This window comes from Tubulanus polymorphus, chromosome 8 (assembly GCF_964204645.1).
Source record: "Tubulanus polymorphus chromosome 8, tnTubPoly1.2, whole genome shotgun sequence".
Taxonomy (NCBI): domain Eukaryota; kingdom Metazoa; phylum Nemertea; class Palaeonemertea; order Tubulaniformes; family Tubulanidae; genus Tubulanus; species Tubulanus polymorphus.
The window spans coordinates 7,204,338-7,231,190 of NC_134032.1; the positions used below are offsets into that span (position 1 = coordinate 7,204,338).

Sequence of the window (26,853 nt, forward strand, 5' to 3'; positions counted from 1 at the left end):
TAATGATTTCATTATTTATGACGAAAGAGAAACTGCCATTACTATGCTCGTAATACTTACTACAATGAATATAGAAAATACAGTGAACACAATCAATCAGGAAGTCTGAAATCTGATTCTGAATATCACCACTAACAATTAACCGCGTTCAAAGAACTGCCTCGATTTTAGTATATCAGCCTTCATCCTTTCCATGGCCAGGGCAGCTTTCGCATGGTGTTCAGATAACTTAATTTTAGTTTGGCCATCATCCGTAGCTACTTTCTTGTTGTTCAATAAGTCGCAAGTAAGGCAGGTATCAGTCCATGGGCTTCGAAATGAAAGGTTCATTTTATTGAAAATTTTCCTGTAGATGGATAGCGTTACGGGACGGTGATTAGTAAAAATCCCTTGTATAGTTCTACCACATTAAGATGGGATGGTAGATATTTCTTGTTTGTTGAAGTACGACCATAGTGACTCTCTGTCGGTTCATATGATTGATGTGATCTTCAACCTGAAACGGAAAGTATTTTGTTAGTCTGATAATGAATCTTTTGTTTGCCAATACTTATTTATCATATGTGAATGATAATTGGTAATCACTACGTACCATATTGATAATTTCTGGTTAAGTAACATACTGATTGCCATGCCTCCCCGATAAGTTCCATGATTTATGACACTGCAGTTGATAATATTCCCAAAGACCGAGGCCAGTTGCTGAAAAGACGGAGTAAAGGCTCAGCATTATTCAAAATGCTAATAAACCCTTACCTAGTGAAAAATATCTTATCACACAGGGATAGTGCGTTTTTCAAGCATTTCTTAACGTTACCACCGGGATAAAATGCAGAATCTTCACCCGCGTTCGACGTGATGTTGTTAAGCCTCAACAGAATACGGATAACCAGGTTCAGCTCAGACAAGGCCTAGTGGTCAACATGTTTTTTTCTAATCATTTAAAGGCCGAGGAGCAGTATTAAAGCCCAATCAATGTCAAAGATAGCAGTACCCATGAAGCAATAGTGCAGTGGAGAGCTCCAACGGTTGAAACTGGAAATCTCCTATTTTCTCTGTCAGTTATCCGATTTGGACCCTCCTTTTTGTCAGACATATGTATTAATATGTAATATATTTATTTCTGCAGTCAAAAATGTGTTTTAGGCCCTCCTCTACGAGAAATTAAGCTTTTTAGTTGGTATTTCCTTCAAAATTTGAATCTTTGAATGACATAGAGGGAGGAGTTATCCAGTGAATTAGTGTAGCTCACAGAGCACATTAACAGTAATTTGATACCTTTAGTCATCAGTATACATCAACAAAACATAGCCTCATTCATAGTACCAAAATTTGGCAACATCAAAACTTTTTCTATGGTCCATGGATCAGTCTCGTACACTTGTTTAGCTATCTACCATCAATGTTGTGTCCAAATTTCATTGAAATCAGATAAAAATTAATGATTTTCAAGAAATTTGAAATGTCTCTAAAATCTTTTATCTTGGCCCTATCTCTACAAAAAAAGATCGCTAGCATCAGATTTTCATTCCCACTATGACTAGATTATTTAAAATTAGTTTAGAACTTGATATGAAAACTTTTATGAATTTTTCAAATTTAACTGTGTGTGACCTGCTTTTCTGTTGTGAGCCAACCTCGCTCACTCTAAACATTATAAACAAGATAATGTAAAAGTGGGAGGGCCGATCTCAATTGTTTGCCACCCGGTTAACTAGCATCCATACTCCTCGGCCTTTAAACATATTGTACACATCAACTGCTATGAATATAGGATTCAAAAAATTCATTATATGATTGTCAATTTTCAGACCAACAACGAAGAATAAAACACGCATTTGTTAAATCTATACTGTCTAATAATTTGAACAAACTGTCTTTTATAAAAAAAACTCCATCAATTGATTATGGATGAGTCTAATGTCTATTTCAACCTGCCTTGAGAGCATTCCAGGTGGCCTAGCTCACTCAGTTTTGGTAGTACATACCTAGGTCTTAGTAGGACCAGAAAGGACAGGCAGTCGACCTAAATCAAAATTTTTTAATCCATATGAAACTGTATTGAAGGATATCCAAAAAGTCTTTTCTGGTCCTAAGACATTTATCAGGTATGTACTACCAAAAATGAGCACGCTAGGCCACCCGGAATGCTCTCGATAGCGCAAGATTATAAGTAGCGCTTTAGTTGATTCATGACATAGAGGGATAGATTTTTGGTCAAAAGAGTATAGAATTATCACTGCTTGGATATAGACCCAATTTCATAAACTAGACATGAGGAGACACTTATCATTGCATTTGGATTTAATAATTTACTTCAAAAATGCTGCCCAGATAATGACATAACACTCACCACTAATTACATACACGTGTCTGTTGCCACACTGTAACAGATACACAGATGGAATCCTGAGTGGACACTAATTTAGAACACAAACAAACAACTCTACCCACTTGTTCAAAACCAACTTAATGCAGGGGGTATAAACCTATTTTAGCCATTTTACACTGCACGATAATTCACATGGCATCTTAAACGGTTTAAGGGTCCATGATTCAGCGAAGTTAAAACCGGTCAGAAGGCTATGCTATTCCATACTTGCAACGAGCAGTCCCGATTGCTTGTAGATATTTGAAACGGAGTAGCATCGGTTCATTAAGCGCCTATCAGATCGAGTTTATTGGATTTTTTGCCTTTACCTAACACATATCGATGTACGAATGGACTTTGGCTAAAATTGCCTTGGTTTATTTTCTGCTAAGGACGCTGTGGAAGTTTCAATTTCAATCCAAAATGAAAATAATGGAGGAATTAATGGGATAAATTTTTCAATTTCCAAGTCCATGAAAGAAAGGATGATGATTGCCATCCGGTGTTTAGATGTAATTATCGACCGGCTACACGAGTGAAATAGCAAGGAAGAAATTGAAAGATCGCTGAGCCCATCCGCAGTGCAACAATCGCCTTTAACAAGCAAGTACTGCAACGGCTTCATAGAGAATGTGGCAGAAGTGCTCATTATCATTCTATCATTACCAGGTTATTGTTGCTGGGTTGCAAATGGTCTACAACACAAAGTTGCATTCGAAGACAGCCGTGTTTGGATAAGAAGAGATTCACACTTGTGGCCCCATGTGGAAGCACCAACAAAAATGTCAGCCAGAGAAGAACTATGAATAAAGTTGGCATGAGCAACTACGTGATAAGTTTAAACCCATGGCAACCCAAACGCAATTGGTTATCAAGACTAGATAACAGAAGTAGGGGAATTCCATAATAGACACGCTTATGCGAAGACTACCAGCCTATCTGGTATTGATGAATGTGACAGAACTTATATGATGTATATACTGTATATGATACACCAACACTGGAAATTTGTTTAAAATTCAGTAAGATGATTCATTTATGATCCCTTCTAGGAATGATGAATTAGAATTCACTAATACATACAGAGAGATAGCTACCAAATAAGACAAAACTTAAACATAAAAGATGATTGATGACATTGAATTTGAATGTTCTGCAGATTTCCACAGTGGGTGGAACTGTTTTAATCATGCATTATTTTTACATATAGTTTAATACTGTCAATAGGACTCTGCAAAATTTTGTCCACCAGGGCGGCAGCACTGTACTAGAGGGCATTGTTTTTACTTCCTGGTTAGGGAATACCATAGACATTCTGTGAAAATAACACTGAATAAAAGCCGAAAATGCCTTTATATACCAATGTTCTCAAATTTCCTAAGGACATAAATAATAAAGGTCCAATGGCCCTGTGGCTCACCATTAAATCATTTAGTGCATATATTGTAAAAAATATTATACTAAATATAAACTAATTTGGATTGAAGATGTATGAGGCTGACAATATATGCGCCTGCAGATGTGTTAGAGTTCTGTGTATATTATCATTGCCATATACTGTATAATTATATTGCGTCGGCTGACTGCTTACGCGGGTATATACGAATGTACTAGCGACGCAGTATTAGATTGGCCGTAATTTCACAAGTCAGAATACATCCATCCACAAAATATACAAACATATACGGACTTATTTTTCTAGAAATAAAAAAATACCGGCTATGATTGGAAGACCCACTACGAACCCCGTCATTGGTATCATCATACTTGCTAGTTCAGAATTGCAACTGAATTGAATAGCCTACTCGCTTATATTCGTGTCAACGAACAAAATTATAAGCAATCGTACAATACCTAATCGAATAAAATGTTCGCCATTTTGTCTTGGGTTTCAAATTAGGCTTTCCCAATTACATCAGAGACGCTGAAATTCCCGGAATTTCCCGTATATCCCACAAACAGCCAATCACATCCATTGTAGCTCAGGTTACAAGGTCAACTCAAATAAATAGAAGCGAGGAAATTTAGGAGGTTTATAAAGTGAGGGCCTGTAGGTCGAAAAGTACATTGAGATCAGTCGAACTAAAAACGGCGACACTTCCAGGAAGGATTGAACTTTTATACATTTCAATTTCAAGCATGCAAATTGTCATATATAAAAACGTGCCATTACCAAATGCTAAAAAGCAGGGTTTTTGCGTGTTTTTCAAGAATAAGTCCCCTAAAAATAACTCGATCACTATGATATTTTCGTGGGCTCGAGAACTCATTAAGCCAAACCATGAAACCAAAAATCAACACAATCGGTTCAACAGCCAATGTTTGTGCCTTGTTGACACACCGGTACTCTATTCATTTTCAATGAAAACTGCTTCATCAGACCGTTTGCATAGGCAAACCTACGGTTCGCCAAAAAAGACTCAAATGGAGAATAGCCATCAAAAGACTCCATTCAGAGACCAAAAAGATATGGGAGCCAGGAAAATGGTCAGGGGTTTGTTCTAAGCACTTCACAGCTGATTCCTAAAAGAACCTAGGATAATTAGGTAAGTAAAACTTAAACTACAATGTAGAAAAATCATATTTTATGCATAACTGTAGGAGGTTGACATTGAAATAATGTAAAAAATTGTGCAGTAATAGACTCACACTGACAGAAGAGAGTGACTAGTTTGTATTGTATGCTCTAGTATCTCGATCTATTTTATTTACAGCTGAAAGGAACAATTTGAAAGAGAATGCTGTGCCAACTATCTTCCAGTTTCGAGAGACACCAAAATCAAATACTGCTAGAGCTCCGAGGGCTAAGAAAAGGCGAAAGTTGTTTGCTGATGCAGATATAACTAATGTGGGTCGTGAGGTAGTCTACCCAGAACAACCTGAACCAGAGTCAGAGATTCAGGCAGATTACTCTGTTGAAGAAGAAAGGATTGGTGTGGATGTTGTAATTAGCTGTCACCTACTGAATGATACCAACGCGCGTATGTCTGTGCATACATTTAAGGTTAATGCCGAAGCTATCCATTTTTACACTGGACTTGAAAACTATGAACATTTTTTGCAGTACTAGGGGAAGCAGCCTATGACCTTTACGTATCAGAATGTAAATTAAACCTGAGGATCAACTATTCCTCACTCTCATCAAATTGCGCCAGGCGAAGGAAAACATAGAACTTTCATTCATGTTTAATATAAGTGAAAGTACTGCGGGATCAATTATTGACCTCTGGATACGATTCATGTACTATCAGTTTAAAGAACTTGATATTTGGCCAAGTAAAGATAATATCGTGAATTACATGCCAAAAAATTTTGGGAAACAATTCGGAAAAACTCGAGTTATTCTAGATGCGACCGAGATCCCAATAGCTAAGCCCTCAAATGTAACTGCCCAATCAGCAACTTTTTCTACTTATAAAAACAAAAAAACTTTAAAAACAATGATAGGTATAACACCACACGGTATGGTGTCATACATAAGTGACAGCTATGGAGGGTCCAGTTCTGATCGGCAAATTATCGAAAGATCCCCACTTGTAACTGAGAAGAATAATTATTTTGCGAGAGGGGATTCCATTATGTCTGACCATGGAATAATAATTCAAGACTTATTTGACACTTTTGCTGTCAAAGTGAATACCCCACACATGCTGAAAGGAAAAAGTCAGTTAGATCCTGAAGATGTAGTTTATGATAGGCGTATTGCTTCGAAGAGAATCCATGTGGAGCGAGTCATTGGTTTAGCAAAAACGTATAAGATCTTGGAAAGGCCTCTGGGTCCATATAAAACACAAATGGGTTCCTTCATTAAATATATTTGCTGTGTTCTGGTCAACTTCAGACCATCCATTGTTGACCGAGAAGCATAAATAATGAGCAGTTATCTAATCAAATTGACTAAAATCAATGTTAAATTCATCTAAAACTAAATGTATTATATTATACAAATGTAAAATTGTGTATTACAATACTTTACAATAAATGTTTTGCCAAATACTTTTTATATATATTTTCGTAGAATTCCTCTTAATTTGGAAGTAGCTTCATTTCACAAAATGATTTATTGTATGTGATTTTTTCAACATGCAAATCTTTGAACGTATACACTATGAAGTAGCAAACATCACGGCCAGTTATATGCAGTTGACCCTGAATCTGATAATAATAGTTTGTCCTCAAAGACATTGATTCATCATCATTCAGTTGGAGGTATGGAAATTTATTATTTGGGAAAATTTCATCGTGTTTTCCAACATATGAACATTTCGCTTCAACAAGAGAATCATCATTGATTAGTCCATCTGGTGTCGCTGCAAGGTAAGGTTTTACAACACAGATGAACAACCCAGATTCCAACACTTTTTAACCATCCGCTAGGATTAGTACGACTTGCTTCCATTCGGCAGCAGTCTTTTCATCGCGAGTTTTGTGTCGTTTGTTGATTAGTTCACCAAAATTCTGATCTGCTTCTACTACAGAAAACTGTCTTGTTAATATTTGTATTAGTATGGTGTACTGTGTGGCATTCAACTGCACAAACAGTTCAGAATCAGGGCTGGATGGAGTAAGTTTTCATCGATTTCCTTTGAAGGACAAGAAAAGGCTTTTGAAATGGACTGCCGCATTGAAGCTGAAGAACTTCACCCCGACTGTTCATTCCCATTTGTGTAGTGACCATTTTTCGGATAATGCTTTTAAGATTCCACCGTCTATCGCTTTGTCAATTGGTTACAAATCCGAACGTTTTCGTTTAAATGGTGATGTCGTCCCTACGATTTTTAATTTTGATAAACATCATAATGGTACTTCATCACATTCACCACAGACACCAATAGCTAGTACGTCCAGTGGTAGACCAAGCAAAGCCATGGAGAAGAGAGATCATGTAAAGGTAGGTTGATAAACAATTAAATTTACGTAATTCTCGGTTTGCACTGCCCAAAGCAATGCGATGCCAAATTGAATCCCATTTTCTTTCAGTGACAGTGCTATTTTAATTTTTAACTTGTTTTATGTCTGCTTTTAGATAGTGAAAGATCTAATGTCAAGTCCAAGAAAAGAGAAAGTTGTGCCTGTTGTAGATAGTAGTCTCATCGAAGAACCTTCAGTACCAATCCCTTCATTGGATAACATTGATGACTGGCCTACCATTTAGAAGTATCGGGACAAATACTGGCATGGTTGTAAGTGATTGTGTATTCCTATACTTAGCCCATCTAATTGTAATTGCCCCACAACCCTATTTTCAGTTTTCAGAATGTTTTTTTAACTAGGTGTTTGTATAAATCAATTTTCAGGAACATCATAATCAGTTAGTACAGTGCAACATCAAGCCTAAATCATCATCAAAACGTAGTCAGACGGATGGAATAAATTTTCAATCGGATAAGAGTGTTCAGTGTGAACTCCTGGAATCTGAAACAGCAAATGATGATTTCCATGACAGTGATATTGAAAGTGATGATGAACCTGATGATGAATTTTACGACCCTACGTGGGATCCCAATGATGAAGATTCAGAGTAAGTCTAAACATATTATTTTATTGCAAAATTGAAAATGGCATTTTTTATAAGCATTTCTGTTTTGATTATCAATGAATAACATATTGTCACATGGAAACCCTGGAGAGATCAAGTATATTTTTCAGTTTTCTTTAGCGTGAAACCCTACGTAGTTAATCTTATGGTTTGAATTTTATTCTTATTTTCTGCAGCGGTGAAGACGTCGATGCTGGTGAATTCCCCGATGTCAGCACAAGTGCTAATTTTGACGATCCCCAAAATGAAAAAAAATTCATTTGTTTTGAATCTGCTTTTGTTTCGTTACTGTCGGTATGTCACGAGTGCCTTTCACCATGCAAGATAACAAAACGTTATACGACAGGATCGTCGGTGACTATTTGTTTGGGTGAACAAGCTCATTTTCGGGTCTGGTCCTCCCAGCCAAGACATCAGAAAATGCCCATTGGAAACTTGTTGATTGCAGCCGGTGTATTTTTCGGGGCATTGAGCCCTACCAAATTCGTTAATTTCTGCAAGAACCTAGGACTATCTATGTTTGGTGTTCGCCATTATTTCAAGTTGCAGTCGAGTTACCTCTGTATGGCAGTTGATAACGTTTGGAAATCGTGTCAAAAACAATTGATAGAGGAGAGAAAAACTGTCGAGAAGACATTGATTCTAGGTGGAGATGGAAGGTGTGACTCGAGAGGACACACAGCCAAATAAGGTTCTTATTCGTTAATGGATATGGTTGACTCTAAGATTCTTGACTTCCAGCTAGTACAGGTAATTCATAGATCATTCTACTCACAATTCAGGTTTTAGATTTGTCATATTATTTAAGGTGGCACTGGTAATATTCCATGTGACTTCACTAGATGTGTTGAATCAGCGCTTTCATATGCGTGCTGTAAAGAAAATCAGTGCAATTTTTTTCAGAGCAACGAAGTAATTAGTTCGAACGTAATGGAGTTGGAAGGTTTCAAACGATCCTTAGACTATTTAGTAAACTCGAGTAAACTCAATGTTGATCAAATAACAACTGACAGACATCAACGGATAAAGAAGTATTTAAGGCAAAACCACCCCACTATACAACAGTGGTTTGATGGCTGGCACTTAGCAAAAGATAATATTCTGTTGTTTTGTCATCAGCTTTTATGAATTAGGTTCCGGTTTTAGGTGACATATGTCGAAGATCAAAATTTCATAATTTTCAGGAAAAAAAGGCTAAAACCAAAAAGTTTGCTACCCTGAAGGATTGGTCGAAAGCATTGAGTAATCACATGTATTGGGTCGGTGGAAGCAGTGGAGGCGATGCAGAGTTGGTTGTTGACAAATGGAAGTTATTAATTAATCACGTTGCTGACATACACGAACATGACAGTGCGAAGTTCAAAACTTGCGCGCATGGAGATTTAGAGTCAAGAAACTGGATTAAGAAAGGTAAGATCAAAATACAGGTTGAGATATTGATATTTCAAATTATTTTCTTTTTTCAAATCCTACCTCATACATGTCATATTTTATTTCAGGTTCTGCTGCCCATAAAGTATTAAAAAGTATAGTCCCGGCGAAAGGTCTTCTTACAGATATCGGGAAGATATCACCAGCTGCGCAAACTTCCAGTATCGAGTCGTATCATCGCCTGGTTGTACACTTTGCGCCAAAGGATCAACATTATTTCTTTGATTCCATGAATGCAAGGTAATTGATGATAAATACATATATTTCAAAAATATTTGTATTCTAGTAATTCTAATCACTGATGATATTCTCATTTTTGGTGGGAGACAGGTCTATGATTGAATTACAAGTTTTTTAACTGTTCCTTTTCATTTGTAGACTTTAACTATCAGCTTTACACTTCAATGAAAATAGCAATCGTGAACAGGCAGTCACCACAAATGGAAGTGAGCAGTTTCAGCTTTATTTCTCGAAACATAAAGATGGCGCACCAGTGGCTAAACAAGTTAAAGTTCCTATGACATTTAGTAAGTTCAATCAATTCTTCGGTCCCAAAATATCTTCAAATGTGTAAAAAGCATTGTTTTTCTGAAATAATCTGTTAACCAGGGATGAGAACGCCGACCTGTAAAATCCGTGGGTTTTTTTCTTGAGTTACACACGCGAACAAGTTGACGGCATAGCCGTCAGCACTAGCGAGCGCCGAAAAGCGCGAAGCTATTTCGGGAGGTTTGGCGGCCCTCCCCAAAGAAAATTATAGAAATTAAATGCGTTTTCCGAGCACTTAGAGCGATCTTGAACCCATGAACGACTATCATATTTTGGAAGGTAATGGCTAGTTCCAATGTGGTACATCCTCATTCGATGACATTCAACATCTCATGCATTATGGGTCGAGCCCTGAATTATTGCAATAAATATGCGCCGATGAATGCTCACTAAAAATCACCCAGTAGTGTATAATATCCGAAGACGTTCGCCACACACGCGCGGCAACAGTAAGTAGGCCTATATACATTACTACTGTTGCCGCACGCGCGGTTCGGCAACCGATCGATAAAATACATACACACTCATCAAGATCGTAGTACAAATGTAGATACAAAATCACTGTGCTGCAATGAATATGCATTGATATACGATACTTTTACGAGACGATGAGTAAAACAGGCACTGAACGCTTTTACGGTTCACCTGATTACCGATCGCGCCGAACCAATTGAGTGAGATCATCCCCCCATACTTTTACATCATTTTTGGACTATTTGGAAAATTGATATTTTTCAATACCAAAATCCGCAGGAAACCGCGGATCGGCGGGGAATTCTCATCCCTGGTTAACAAAGTAGAATCTCAGGGAAGCCGTTAGGTACATACATATTACGGTATACCAAATTTCAATTCTACGATTTCTCATTTCAGTAGGTAGGCCTCACTGATTTAGCAAATTAGAAACAAGCTAATAATGATAAACATAAACCAATGAACCCAGAAATGTACCCGTTAGGTACATACATATTACGGTATACCAAATTTCAATTCTAAGATTTCTCATTTCAGACTATGTCTCTCAGTGCTACAGTGAAGTTTGGCATGTGCGAAAACAATCCACAATTTCAGAGGCATCTGATGTGTGGAAGACGATTACCCCAAAGATGGAACATTTAGCAGATCAATACGACCGGTCTGATATCACAAAAGAAGAAGTAATCCTAACTCACATCAGTAGATTCCAATTGCCAGTGAAATCACCTTGTGAATATGGAAAAAAACGGAATGCTACAATAGTTGAATCGCCTCCTACACCAAAGCGTCCATGCCGAAAGAAATGAACTGAACTAAAATCAATGCTTTGAAAAAACAAATGCAATTACTGTAATTGAAAAATTACTTCATCAAATACTTTTCCCATTCTTGATTTATTTTAATACTGAAAATCTTGACTTATTTTTAATACTAATTATGAAAATATCAAAACATTGTATCGGATTATCCTCGTAAAAATTTTATGGAATCTCTGGGTATTTGAATCCACAATATAACTGATCTACAGCTGGCCAGGTTAATCGGATCATTGAAACGACGCTTGATGGTAGAATTTTGCGGTTTTTTTTGCCGAGTCTGCCCCAAACCCATCTCACAAAACGTCTGTATGCAATATAACAGAAAAGTCTGAAAATAGAATGGATATACATTACACACATTAGCCTTGTATTTTCTGCGATCTCGCAAGTGCCTGCCATTCGGGGTAGGGTATGTTGATTTTTTTTTTGTACAGAGAATTCATTAATAATATTGCAAGTTGTATTAATAGTAATAAAGAAGTTTATATCCTGATTTTAAATACAAAATTTAAGTTTATTCCTATTTCTTCATTCGCTTTTCATTTGGACTTACTCATGCAGAGGTTCTTCATCACCAATTGGACCAGAGTCAAATGCATAATCATAAAAAGACACTTTGAGCACATCGGGATCCAGGCAGTTAACTATAAATCGGTGTACTTCGGTAACGCAAGTTTTGTCTGCAGTTGCCATTATTTCTGAGAGTTTGTGGAACTCTTTGCAACATACACATTCGCAGGGAGTTTGCATTGGGGAGCAAACATACATGCCAGTGCTGTTTCTACATGAGCACCTAAAATTTTAAAAAAATTGAAAGTAATTTCTTTAGACTGGCTGGAACATTATGAGAGGTTTGCCTGGCAAAAACTAGTGGCTTTTTACCGGTACTAAATAAATTTAATTTGCATTGAATTGAATATTAGTTACGCGAAATTTACCAACACAAGCCACGCAGTAACAATTCTTAATGGAAAGTTGTATTTTCCTTATCTTGTAAATTTACATTTCATGATATCTAATTTCACCACGAATTAAAGGCTGGCTTATGTCGACAAGCAACGCGACGCCTACCGACTCCTACCGACGCAACTGAGAGCAACCGCTATCGCAGCCCAGCTCGACTGCGCTCCGATTCGCAGCAACTGAGGCCGACTAGCGGGATATGGGATCCTCCCAGTTGCTTCCCAGCTGATGTCGGTTGCAATTACTAGCAACTGCAACGGCTGAAATGGTCACGTGATAAGCATTTTGAGAATAAATTTGAATTATTAGGAAATATACTTCTATTAGAAAAGCTATTTCTTTAAGACTTTGATCTTTCTGATTCTGTTTTGAATACGTGCTAGCGACATCTATAAAGATGACCGCTCACACCATAATTATACCAATTTCGTTGCTAGACGTATCGGCCCCACTCCGCGCGGTTGCGCCATTTACGCGAAGCAGCAAACACAGACATGGCCACTCTCTCAATTTTCAATGATAGAAATCGTGTGTGCATTTCAATTATTTCGGCTGTTAGGGTTTTAGGGCACAATTTAAGTTGATGATGTGATATGGCGATGTTAATTAATGATAATTCCGCAGTGAAGCTAGTCACGAACGGTGCCGATTGAGTGTACAGCTGCCAAAAACACTGAAATGTGCGTAGTTGTGTAACTATTTGCAGTGAATTGCAGACGAAACATGAAGCCTTAACGGCCGTTTAAAAAAAAATTATACCAATCGCAATTGTAAAATAAAAATGAGATAGAACCTAAGTTAAAATTCTGGCCATTTCTAAAATGTTATTACTAATTCTTAGTCAGTGCCGAACGTTTAGTTTTCCAACAATAATGAGGGGTGGTAGGTAGTCATGCAATTCAAGTCATCATTTATTGCACGTTACTTCCGTGTTGTTGAAAATCTCGCGAGTCCTGGACCAAACCCCATTGAACAATATAATCTGTGTGCTGGCCACAAATGCACACAGATCACACTACACTACCCATTACACACACCAGTACCCACAGCTTTCATATATCCATCCAAATATTTAGAGTGTCTTTCTTCCTGTATCTTCGGTCCAGTCCTCTGCCATGCTGAAGTTTGAACTTCTTGAATTTGAAAGTTTATGACCAATTATGAATGACGCTAACTAGCGGTGATAATTTGTACTATGTATATGCGGTCTCTCATTGGCTGGAACCCCTCCGTCGCGTCGCAGATGAGCTTATGTCGGCTGCGATCGTAAGCAACTGCCCGCCTACCGTAGGCCGGAGTAGAACATGGGCAACTAGCCGCATACGGCTTGCGACGAGTCGGTAGGCGTCGCGTTGCCGTCGCAAGCCGGCTTATGTCGAACCGATTGAGGAGCAACTGGCGGCCTCTCGTAGGACGCTAATCGGCGATAAACCCAGTTGCGTCGGTAGGCGTCGCGTTGCTTGTCAACATAAGCCAGCCTTAAAACTACTGAACCGGTGCCCTTCTTTTCGGTGTTGTGTAGGTAGGCCTCGCTGATGTAGCGAATTAGAAACAAGCTAATAATAATAAATATAAACCAATGAACCCAGAAATGGTCGTCGAAGTATTAATATTATTCATTTTACTATATTTGCTACTGAGTTGTGTTTATTTTGTTCATTTGAACTACTTACCAATCCGTATTGTCTGCCCTTTGTTCAAATTCTTCTACGCCGCCGTCGTCGTCACTACTACTATTGTCGTCAGATGAACTTGATTCACGGTCGGCTTTGTCGTCAGAATTATGTCTTTTGACTGGTTCAAACATGTATGGTTGAATATTATTATCAGTGAATTCCAAATCACTGAACCCATCGTCTGACATTTGAGGTCTTTTGTTAAGAAGCTTTTGTTAAGAACAACGACAATGACTAAGATACAATGAATGGCACTCTATGTTGTTTAGCACCAATCACGTCATAATCCACGCCATCTTCCCATTGAAGTAAGGAACTAACACAGCTATTTTTAGCAGAAAATCGGAGGCTTGAAGACAAGTTTAAAACCATTTCTTTACTGACAAACTTATTTTTGACATGTAAAATTTATATTTTCATGAATATTGAACATATACCTAACATTGATAAAGAAACTATGGGAAGTCAGGATGATGTCATGTGCTCTTTAAGCGTCTTCAAAATTTCCCTCAAAAAGTGTAAAAAGTGCTGATTTTGACGAACAACAATGGCTGCTGGTCGGCCATCTGACAGGGCCAGTTTTTGGGCTGAAGATGTGTCTAGAGTAGATACATGTATAAACTAAATATCAAGACATTACCTCGAAGCGTCATCAAAACTTCCCAAAATAACTGGATTCGGTCTACGGACGGACGGACGGACGAAAAGTGAATGCAATAGCCCGCTGGGACTAAAGTCCCAAGTGGGCTAAAATCAATACAGGGATGAGTTTGAACTCCTGAAAGGTAAGAATGCATTGGCTACATTTTACATGTGATTATATTAAATGTCACCTATTTAGTTACCTTAACTGTTCTTTCAACTATATAGTATGGCAATGGCTTCTCTAGGTAGTCATGATCCAGTGTGGCCGTTTGAAGGTCTGCCTTGTCATACATATCTAATTGGGAGATCTTTATTTGTTAAACTACAGTAATTTAACACCAGTGACCGCACTCTGTCCTTATAACCATCAACATTCCTGCATTTTACTGGTCTTGGGTCCTCCAAGTTTGCATCATGTTTCCTCCCTGGTAAATCTTGAGCTTTAATTGGTGAGCCTAAAATATAAATCCATACATTCTGTTCAGTTCTGTCTCAAGAGGATGCACCCCCTAGAATGGTGATGAGAATGGTGATGAGAATGGTGATGAGATTTTATCATCCCTTTCCAGATGTAGCTATAAATTCACTGACTTAAATGCCTCTATGACATACCTTGGTAATTCTTTTTGGGTTTATGGAATGTCTGAAGATACTCAGTGCAACTTTTGCCAATGATTAGATCTCCTGTGGCGATTAACTTCTCCAACGCAATAAGTACTGCACCCAGGTGTTTACAAGTACCGTGGGGTCCTTTCCCCGCTGGGCACTCACAATGTGAGTTCTTTATGTCAGCTGTTTGCCCACAAATCATTATCTTGTAGTTGTAGCTAACCTGTAAAATGAAACAAGTGTTTCGAGTTTGATGTATTGTCTTTAGATATCATAATTATTTAAGGTTAGAATATTTGATACGAGTTTGACAATTCAAAAATCTTTCCTTTTTCTTCATTGCTGCTGCTACGATGCCACTAAGATATATTTTCTCTCTAGTTACTTTAAAACTACAGGCATCCACCCTTCTTGATTCTACCAATAGCTTGTCTTTGTCAGGGCCTTTATATCTCCTGCCATCAAATTGTCATTAACCTGTCGGTATTTGAAATAGCCAACAATTTGTTCTGTGGTCAGTTATGGTAACAGGGCTTTATGATCAGCAATTAACTGTCTAAACCCATCTGATGACCATTCAATTGGTTGTTCGCAGGCAAATTAATCACATTCTCGAAGTTTGCATTTCTGTCATAGGCCAAAAGTCTGGAAAAGATATCAAAATGATTAAAAATTGTGGATTGGTGGCTAGAAATTGCAAGGGTTCAATGGATTTTTCTAATTTAAGATTTATTTTGAAACACTTTTCATTCATGTTTTATGGCTATGTGTTGAATTTTCATCCTTCATGGTTTAACATAGTTTCTTGACAGGAACAATATACCTTATAGTGCTGCGCCCTTTAGCAAATATTCAAACTAAATGGACCATGCTCATTGAACAATAGGGTAGGTAGGTTAGTTACATGCTTTAAGTATGCTCAATGGGTGTTCAGTGAATGTGAAGTGTGTAAACCGGTTCTTTCACAATTTGGGACTTGAATACAAAGGAAAAATGGATTTAATTGTTATTTATGAATGAATGTATGTTATAACCTTTCTATCAAATTTTCTTTCCTCCCTCTGGTGCTAGCGTGACGTCTCGGAAGCTCCTCTTTTATTCTACTCACAGTCCAATTTTTATTATCAGTCACAGGCACTCGCCGATGGGCTTGGGATACAGTTGCTGGGGTTATTGATAGTGTATTTGTGTTTTCACTCATTAATCCGCAATGAATCCGAGAAAAAACGTCTTGGTACTGATACGTTAAACTGTTTAAAAAGATAATGGCCGCTGGCTCCACACACGGCGACCTCACAAAATACTGAACAAACTTCGTTTTTCAATCTAAAATCAAAACTTTTATTTTGTATGACACTTACTAGTGATATGACAGTTATATATCCTATTATTCCATCCGACTTTGAGACACTATCAATTTGTGAAACGTCTTTAGTAAAATAAAAGAAAAGGTAGTTGACAAAGCGTGAGCGTATAGGAAAAACTTTACAGGCGTTGAGACGGCAACACTAGGTTGCCACGACGTTCGATGACCTAGGGTTGCCGTCTCAACGCCTGTAAAGTTTTTCCTATATGCTCACGCTCGCTTCGTCAATTACCTTTTCTTTCATATAACTGAAGACGTTCCACAAATTGATAGTGTCTCACAGTCGGATCGAATAATAGGATATATTACTGTCATATCACTAGTAAGTTACTAGTGATATGACAGTTATATATCCTATTATAAGTATAATATAAAATGAAAGTTTTAATTTAGATTGAAAAACGAAGTTTGTTAGTGTTATGTGAGGTCGCCGTGCGTGGAGCCAGCGGCCATTAACCTTTAAATGTATCAGTACCAATACATTTTTTTCTCGGATTTATTGCAGATTAATGAGTGAAAACACAAATACACTATCAAAAACCCCAGCAACTGTATCCCAAGCCAATCGGCGAGTGCCTGTGAATCAGTGTAGGTAGCCATTTTGGAATTTCTCCCCGATGAAACAATGGCGCCATCTGGATTTTGATGACGTCATTGCAGAACCCTATTGAACTGTGAATATAAAAATCTAAAGGCAAATGCGACCAAGTCGAACAATATGACGTAGTGCGCGCCTATTGGTTCATTCAATTGTTGTGCTAAAAATAACCGCGCACCTGCACAGCGTGACTTGCTGCATGCTGACTAATTACGGAACAGGACCCGGACTAATGTCAAGTTTTTAGGTACAGAATAAATGGGATTCGAACCAAAACCTAAATAGAACGAAAATAAACATCTTTTAGCGTTTAGCTATGTTGCAACATTCTTCCTTTTTGACCTTATTAAGAGCTGACGGCTAGTCTAAAAACCCGGAAATGTATCGAGCATTTTCGATGTTTACGGCCGAAAAAACCTCTCCATTTTGAAGAAATCCAAAGTTGATCACACGCTATCATTAAATGAAAACATAGTTGGCTGATGAAGTACTCGATAATGATTGAAACGATGTATCATATACCTATATTCCTTCGGGATTGAAATGAGTAATCATCGATCTTCGTTGTTGGAAACACCACAACATTTATCGCTGATTTGGATTTTGTTTGAGTTGGGTTACATTTCACACACTAGCTACTCAAATACGACAAATTTTATGTTAAATATGAAAACATACATAACTAGCATTTTTTCTGCTTTAAATTTTGATGTATAATTCATCTATTCACCTCAAGAGTATACAATTGAAATCGTGTCATCCGAGGCGCTGACCGTGTTACGATGGTGTGATGAAGGCCTAATATAACAGTTAGTGGCTACTCACAAAATACTTGAGCCTAGCCTCACAAATATGAAGGCTTCAAATACAGATTCCAAGCCAACGAAAGGCCTATATTCATTGAACTTGTCTTTTAGGAAGTGAATTAGGTCTAAATGTGGTTATCAAGTACGCAGGCCTAGTACTAGTACTAGGCTAGGTCGCCTGAGCCGTGTAACATAGGCCTAGACCCAGACCGTGGAGCCTAGTTTTAAACTCACTCAGTTTTTTTTCCATTAAGTTACACATTGCCATCCCCCCCCCGTCCCCCAATATAATGGCTCCGTCCATGCCTGTAAGTATTAGACCAGCCAGTATAATGAGACAATATCTTCATATTTTAGTGTTGTGTAGTTGATTGGTCGCTGCTCGTGGATCCCGCCGTTTAATTTTGCACCTGTGGTGCTCGCGGTAAGTTACACATTGCTCCCCCCCCCTAAATATGTGGATCCATGCCTGAAAGTATTAGACCAGCCAGTATAATGAGACAATGTCTTCATATTTTAGGGTTGTGTTGTAGCTGATTGGTCGCTGCTTGTGGATCCCGCCATTTAATTTTGCACCTGTGGTGCTCGCAGTAAGTTACACATTGCTTTCCCCCCTAAAAATTTGGATCCATGCCTGAAAGTATTGGACCAGCCAGTATAATGAGACAATATCTTCATATTCTAGGGTCGTGTTGTAGTCGATTGGTCTCTGTCTGTGGATCCAGCCATTTTTTTCGCACCTGTGGTGCTCGCTGTGAGTTTCACTGTGCTCCTCCCCCTATATTATAAACTAGGGGTCCAGGGACACCATGCCCACTTGGGAAGTGGTTTCAAATGCTCAACAATCTAACAATTTCAATATTCAACGCCCTCTGGTGACCATATACAAAACCCAATGACCTTGAAACTCACCACAATCATAGAACATGTCACGAACTATAACTTTGTAATTGATCATGGTAACAAAATATGCCTAGGTACCAATATAATAAGGAAATACTAAGTTATTCTACTATTCAACGCCCCCTGGTGACCATATAGAATAACTAATGGCCTTAAAACTTGCCACAATCATAGATGATGTCATGAGCTACAACTTTGCAATTGATTGTGGTTACAAAATATGCATTGATACGAATATAATATAGAAATACTAAGATATTGCATTATTCAACGCCCCCTGGTGGCCATATACAAAAACCAATGACCTTGAAACTCACCACAATCATAGAACACGTTATGAGCTACAACTTTCTAAATGATTGTGGTAACAAAATACGCTTAGGTATCAATATAATGTGGAAAAACTTTTTTCCACTTACGAATGAGTACTGCTGGCACCAATATGGCCACCAATTGCGTCATAATTGGCTGATGAAAAATACCTGTCCCATAGAATACCCATCACAAATTGCAATGAGAAATGATAAACCAGTAGGAAGCTACAGGATTCAGAATTTGGGCCAAAATTAAAATTTTTGGGCACTAAAAAGGTCATAAGACAGCCATCTTGAGTCCGATCGACCCAATTTTTGTTAAGCTGATGGGCCCTGGGGGAATTCACATATATCCGAAAGATCAAGGTAATTGATCAAAGCGTCTTCAAAATTTCCCTCAAAAAGTTCAAAAATGTGTAAAAAGTGCTGATTTTGGCAAACAATGGCTGCCAGTCGGCCATCTTGAATCTGACAGGGCCAGTTTTTGGGCTGAAGATGTGTCTAGGGTAAATACATGTGTAACCCAAATATCAAGACATTACCTTGAAGCGTCTTCAAAACTTCCCAAAATAACTGGATTCCGTCTACGAACGGACGGACGAAAAGTGAACGCAATAGCCCGTTGGGACTTAAGTCCCAAGTCGGCTAAAAATGCTGGTGTGAGAATCTGTCAGATAAGCCACTGTCTAGTCTAGTACCTAGCCGTTGTTCCTGAAACAACGTCTAGGGCGAAAGTGCTCATATAAGGTTAATTTTCGTCCCTCATTTTGAGGGACGAGGCTTTGAGCGTCTATTTCACCCCTTAAAACACCATCAACTTACCTCAAACTGACTGTTCTGTAATCAGATGGAAGTTAACTATTGTTTGTGCATAAATTTGTAATCCCAAGTAGCTTTTGACTATCATAGTAGCTCAAAACTTTTGACTAGTCACCTCAAAAAACAGTTGAAGTGAAGCAACATAACAAATATGGCGGCTTTTCGTGGTGCATGATGGGAGTGTAAATTACGGATTCGAACTTAAACCTGGTGCCAATGCAGAAATTCTTGTTTCAAATTATTAAGGTTAAAATTGACCAAAATTTATGCGTTTTATCAACAAAAAATAACATTTAGAGTAATTTTAGAGAGACATATTTTCACATTTTATTAATTTAGCCCGTATTGGAAATCCCGATAATGGCAATCAATTCAATTCAAATCAAATCAATAAATTCTCCGGTTCGCGATTTAAATCATCAAAAATTTTATTATAAAACACGTTTTCAAAGTCAACAAGGTAACTAATTTATTTATTTTAGTACAAAGGTTTGATTTGACACTAAAATCAGTTGTTGCATTGCAATTAACAGGAGTTAACCTCTATATGATACTTTAGCGTCAGACGTTGTACGGAACCGTAACAACGACTGGTATTCAGACTAGCCACTATCAATTTTTGGCAAGTATATTTTGGCAAAAGGGGCTGTTTCAATGAAATCACCATAAAAGGGTAATTGGGAGAACCTCATAAAATCTAGGAATGGGTGATTTTTCATGAAATAGAACGAGCGGTAAAAGTGCAGATCCGCACCTCTCCGCGTTAACGGTTCAATCAATTACATTAAATATCATTGTTTCAGATTCAAAATGTCATCAGCAATTCCGAGGAATTCGGTAGGCACTTGTACATTTTTTTCAAACAGGAGATAGAGTCCTGAAACCAATTTCATGTGAAAGAGCATGAAAAAACAAAGCCAACGGTATATTTTTTTTCTTTCTAGCTCACCTAGTAGCGGAAATATTAAAATTTAAGTGTATGGAAATTAGTCACCTTTTGTCTTTGATTTAACTAAGACAAAAGACTGAACAAGAAAATTAACTTTAATAAATTATTTGACGCCTGCGAAAAAATGTAGAATTTCTGGGATAAGCTAATGTGGAATTGCAAATTTGAAATCGAAGTTTTAAGAAATTTGGGGAATTATGAGATTTGGCGATTGGGTAGATGATACAGTCTTCGACTGGTCTAATTTTTTAAAAAATTGTCAACTTGTGACCGACTTGCCTCTAAGCTGGTCTGCAACTTCATTGCCTCCATGGTTGAAGAAAGAGCTCTTCTGATGTCTGCTTCATCATGACTTCGAGCATATCGTGTAGCCAGCCGGCCCGGTCCCGGGGCCCGGTTTGGCTGTCACTCGATATCCTAGACTTGAGTCTGGGTTGAAGTAGACATTGTCATTTAAATAACTTATTCATGTTATTCTGTATGAATTACCCGTGTGTCTTGTATTTTGTATTTTCTTAGTTTAAAATTTGTAACTTTATGGAATTTGGGAATTTTATCCCGGAATTTCAATGTAATAAGGATCAATAAAGTATTGAATTGAATTGTCACCTTATACACATGCCATCAGTGGACGCGGAGCCGTATATGACAGCTATGCTATTATAAATTGCTAATCTCATGAAACCTGCATACCCCTAATATCGAACATATTTTCTAAAACATTTGAATATTAAAATTATATGTTTACACGTTTTTATATAGACCGCTTGTAGCCGCCGATGAAATTCACGCCGGCCCTACTCAGATCGTAGATAGCTTCGTCATTCCACTAGCATCCCCATGACAGGGTCTGACTTTTATATTAGACTTCCAAATCGTGTATACATCCGCCATTTAACCGAATAATCCGATTTACTTATCATTTCTATTTATGCCTGCCGCTCCTGATATAATCATACATCATTTACTATTACAATACGTCTTCTCATGATATTCAATGCAATATAACATTCCGACGTTCAAATAGAGGTCATTATATAATCACACGGAGCCATTCTACATCTTTATCAATAATATTTTGCCAAATAGCTTGTGTGTGTACACATAAACCTGTGACGTTTTGCACATCGATTTACGGTTGTCGTTTGTAAAATGACGCTGAATGGTTAGCATTGTTAAGGTTTCATAATGGTAACGTTTTATAAGGCGTCAAAAAACTGTGATTGTTTTATGAGATTTCTTACTGAAACAGCCATAACTTTTCTCACAGTAAAGATAACTACATGAAATTTTCAGCAGACATACATCCAAAGGTTTTCAACCCGAAACAAAATTTTTGAATATCCTTGACCTTGACAAAGGTCACCATGACCTTGAACTTCATATGACCTTCGATGTGAGTTTCGCGTCTAAAGGGTAGCTGAGCTTTGCAAACATTTCTTTAAGATAACAGTGCCCAGAAAACAAGTTGCAACATCATAACACATCAGTTATACAGAAATTAGAACAAATAAAGCCAAATTGTGCATTATTTGGCGGCCATATTGGATTTTTATGGCGGCCATATTGAATTAACGATTTCACCCCACCTAACCTAACCATGCCTTGTAGGGTATCAAAATTTAGGTTTTTAGATTCCAAATCTAACCATTAAAAAACAGAAATAAGGCATGTATGTGGGTATATATATCCACAAGTATTTCACCGATTCATACCTTCAAGCTAATTAATAAATGTCAGATCTCCAGTCATAAAATCGCAGATGATTTGTGGAACGGTCAGCTTGTAATCTTCAGCATCCTGAAACGTTTCATTGGCTGTCCAATAAGCAATGCGCACTGTTGGAATTTTAGCTTTGGACTTAGCCCAAACAATCTTTCCCAAATAGGTGGACTGTTCCGCACTTTCCAAGTCATGCCAAGAATTTTCAATGAGGCGGTCACTGAGGCTGTTGACATCATTAAGTATTTTGGATATAAGTTCTTTTTTTTCAGCATTACAATCAAAGTCCTTGAAAAATTGTTCAGGGTCACCATTTTCATACAGTGACCTGATAGCTCTTTCCATTTTTCTACGATGGCTCATATCACACTTTTGCACTTTGTTGTCACTGCGCTTTTTCCGCTCATTCATTATTGACTTTGACCTTTGTTTGATTATTTTCCTCATGTAGCGAGCACGATTCACACTGAACGCAACAATATTTTTTTGTTCAGTTACAGGTTTGCTATCAAGCCATTCTATAGTTTGATTCTGACACGATTTTATCTTGCCATCAAGAAAACCAACAGTGGCGTTCGGAGCTCGTTTAAAATGATGATCAGCCAAACCCATCACTCTTCCAGCAAACATGTTATGAGTAGGAACAGATTGAGTTTGTTTGAGCAATTCCTCTGAAGGATTTGCTAAATCACCATTAATATAATCATGTAGCTGACGTTCCAGGACTTCAATGCAACCAGCCATCAAACTGGAAACAATAGAACGAAACAGTTGCTCTTCCTCAGAATCAGAGAGTGGTGTCCGAAGCGCCATGAATGTCTTGTCTTGAGCGACACCGTCACCAATCAAAATAGTTCCAAAAACATCAGTGTTGGTTCTCAACACCATCAATGGGTCATCTTTATAATATTTCAGTTTAGCAATACATGTTTTCATAGATCCACTAGTTTGGAGGTTAGTCAAATTTGCAGTATTGGCATAAAAGACTTTCATCCATGGTCCAGTCAATAGCTTTCCTATGATACCAAGCACTCTCAGGTGAGTCAAGATCAATGGATTTTTCATATCCTTTAATAGCGCAGGTTTCAATGGATTACTAACATTACATCTGGTTTCCAGGTAAGTAACTAGTAGATCACGTAAGCTGAAGACAACAGCAGCCAGATGGAATATAACGTGGAAACGATTTCCAACATAACGGGGTAATGCACCAGTGCTGAGACCATTTTGAGACAGAAACAGTTTAAATCCACCAGGATCCCCTTTACCTTGTTTGTATCTCATTTTTGATAGCCCATATAACAAATTTCCTGCTCTACAGTTGCTACCAAAAGTATAACTTTCAATATCTTGATCAAATTCTTCTTTTAATAACTCACGACATTTACGAGCTACACTTTCTAACGGGTGGACATTACAATTCAAATATAAAAGTTTAATATCCAAATCGGCTTCAAGTGCACGCACTGTAGATCCATTTACATTCACCCTGTCACTGAACGCATTTTTCAAGTGACCGATCACTTTTGATTGTACACTAGATGCTGAAATACTATGATAAGCAGCATAAGTCTGTATGACGTCATCTAACGAATCTTTTATATGTTGTACATAGTCCCCGGTTTCACCACCAGAAAGGATTCCTATTTGCATAATATAACTAGATGGTGGGACACTACATGTGTTGATATGTACCTCGTTGACATGCTCACCCGACAGTGATGTTGCATCCCATGAAATGGTAAGATTATCCTCGTTTACTAACACCTCTGCCACCTGAAGGTCACTGAGGACACCAAGTTCATAGCTGAAATAACTAACAGTAGAAGCATCAGGTTTTTTATCTACTGAATATGGAGTCAGGTTCTTGAGCACACCGTCAATAACGTTTCCAACCTGTTCAACGGACACTTGACTCTGAAGACACAAATAAGCTGCCCTTCGAAAAGAATCTGAATAAGTTTTTTTGTCTTTCTTGACACTTATAGTTTTAGCAACTGACTGTTCTTCTTCCAGTAACTGTGAATAAGTGTCAACAGAGGTCTGAAGATCTTTAACTTGTTTTTTTAAATCCGAATTCTGCGATTCTAACCGATCTATTATCAACTGCATCTCTTTTTGTTTTTTTAACAAAATGTCAATTTGAGACTTTGCCGCCAAAATTTCTTTTGAATGTTCACTATCATCAAGTTCTGACTGTAACGTTGCAACATTTTTCTCTAAAGCTTTAATCTTACGCTCCTTTTGATTCAGGTTTCCACGTAGAGCTTTAGCCTTAGCACGTAAACTGCTTTCAATGTTCTTCTTACGATTAAGTGACTGCTGAACTGTTCTGGGAGACGCTGTAGATTTAAGTTGATATATAAGACTGCGTTTCGACTTAGAGACCTCCTTAATTGCAATCCGCTGATTCACACATTTGGCACAATCAGTTCAAAATTTTTTTGGAGAAGGCGAGTATGAAGAGCCAAAGTTCATACGACGTTTATATGACTGCTGCTCAGATTGTCGCGGAGTGGTGAGAGTTAAATCACTTGTACCTGGCGTAGCTACACTATCTGGAGCCACTGGCACTTCAACAATTGGTTCTGTTAAATGAACTCTTGCTGGAAGTTTGAAACGCTCATTGAATAACTGCTCCACTTTCGAAATATCTCTGGTGGGGTTCTTAATTTTCTTGAACTTATCAATAGAACGGCCTATGGCAGAGACCAAATTTTTATGATCAGGCAATTGCGCTGGATCACAAACGCAAGTTTTCAGATGATCAACAACTTCGGAATTTACAGCGTTTTTTGACTTGGTACCGGTACTTGAAATCTTCTGTTTGAGAAATTGAATGTGCCCATTTTCCAAACATTCTACTGGTTGAGGTGCATCTGGAGATATAGTATATTGTTCTGTAAGGGCATCCATCTGTAAAATAAAGAAATAAATTTCTCGTAATAAAATAAATGCTTAAATTGCTTTTATTTATACGTTTTTGACAAAATAGGCCATATAATTTCAGTTTTGAAGATCTGGTTGATATACTCCACTGATTTGTTCATTCAAAAACATAGAAATAAACAGTGTATCAGCCTAAAAACTCTAGGAAAATAAAGCACGTGTTAATGTTTTTATTTTGGTGTGGTCTAGACCAATCGCAGCACAGTATAGCGGTCACGTGATCAAATCACGAAAATTGTAAACACCTCAAAAGGCACTTCAAAATCATACTTCAGAAACTTAAAATGATTTCTTTACACCAGTAACAAATTTAAAACACTCAAATTCACTAAATAAAAGTGGTTTTGAACAAGTATCATACTATAAATTAATGTAATAAGGAGAATTAATCAGGCCGTTTTCATGTCCAAAATGGCGGATTTCGTCTTCGACCCGTCTAGACACTTCAATTGGCGGATCACTTTAAGTCAAGTGCGGAATCGATCCCCTCTTAAAAACCACATTTACTAACTTTAAAACACATGACAGTATAGAGGGCTGGCGTTTTTGAGAAAATGAAACATCACGCAAGTGAAATAATTATCGTTGAACTCACCTTAATTTTTCATGGTTGACGAAAAATAGGAAATACTTGCTCGATTTTCACAAGACAAAAACGAAAATGTCCGCCATCTTAAAAGCTTCCACGTGATGACGTCATCGCGTATCTACGTCATCGGGGTTCCCGGGGAACCCGGAAATACCACGGAGTGTTAAAAAAAGCACAATCGATCGATCACAGTTTCGCGTTGTCGAATGTTACACTGTGAGCTGGCAGAATGTACAAGTGCCTAAATTCGGTACATTTCCATTGGTTAATTTTAATATCTTCAGTAGAAAGATTTTAGCCTGGATTCTGTCATTCTGCAGATTGTCAATCACGAGAGGTGCGGATCTGCACTTTTTCCGAACGAGCGTGTGCTACCTTATCCTGAAGGAAGTGGTCCGCCCAGGAGAAAAGACCATTGTTCTTGTTCTTGTTACCACGAAATGCCACATCCGTCATCGTCGGCAATCCACTCTATTTTCTAGTCTAATTCATGAACAGACTTTGGAGGGTTTGTCCTTATAAAGTAGCCCCATGATTAGGCTAGGCCTAATTTTAGAGAACAGCATCCGGGCTAGACACAACTTCTACGATTTTTTATAGCCCCAGAGAACCAAAATTAGGCCTATTATCCATCAGTTTTCACCGTATTTACCATCGATTCGCTTCAACCGCCATGTCGAGAAAGGGCTGGCTCCGGCTTTATTAGAATGAGCGCATCCTCTCCGCTTCAGCACACTGCCATCCTCGCTTGCCCTAGTCG

At 37.9% G+C, this 26,853-nt stretch overlaps 3 protein-coding genes across 7 annotated transcripts; 1 reads left to right on the forward strand and 2 right to left on the reverse strand.

Moving 5' to 3' along the window:
* On the reverse strand, window positions 1–26,789 carry LOC141910125 (uncharacterized). 5 transcript variants are annotated; one of them, XR_012619842.1, is made up of 7 exons: window positions 26,746–26,757; window positions 21,113–21,262; window positions 15,082–15,723; window positions 14,670–14,924; window positions 8,686–8,782; window positions 593–702; window positions 3–496 (listed from the first exon to the last, which is right to left on the reverse strand). XR_012619842.1 is itself a non-coding variant. In XM_074800842.1 (5 exons), exons 3-5 carry the CDS (start codon window positions 14,760–14,762, stop codon window positions 472–474), a joined length of 228 nt encoding a protein of 75 aa, XP_074656943.1. In that variant the 5' UTR covers window positions 14,763–14,924; window positions 15,082–15,723; window positions 26,746–26,789; the 3' UTR covers window positions 1–471. The 5 variants fall into 5 exon arrangements, 1 of the variants encoding a protein (XP_074656943.1); XR_012619839.1 differs by lacking the exon at window positions 21,113–21,262 and having other exon boundaries at window positions 26,746–26,789; XR_012619840.1 differs by lacking the exons at window positions 21,113–21,262; window positions 26,746–26,757 and adding an exon at window positions 26,469–26,739.
* On the forward strand, window positions 3,174–6,240 carry LOC141909910 (uncharacterized). The gene is made up of 4 exons (XM_074800594.1): window positions 3,174–3,261; window positions 4,765–4,886; window positions 5,133–5,315; window positions 5,491–6,240. Exons 1-4 carry the CDS (start codon window positions 3,174–3,176, stop codon window positions 6,238–6,240), a joined length of 1,143 nt encoding a protein of 380 aa, XP_074656695.1.
* On the reverse strand, window positions 22,556–26,452 carry LOC141910312 (uncharacterized). Its single transcript, XM_074801046.1, has 2 exons — window positions 26,100–26,452; window positions 22,556–25,471 (listed from the first exon to the last, which is right to left on the reverse strand). Exon 2 carries the CDS (start codon window positions 24,665–24,667, stop codon window positions 22,556–22,558), a length of 2,112 nt encoding a protein of 703 aa, XP_074657147.1. The 5' UTR covers window positions 24,668–25,471; window positions 26,100–26,452.
* Window positions 26,790–26,853: the final 64 nt, after the last annotated feature.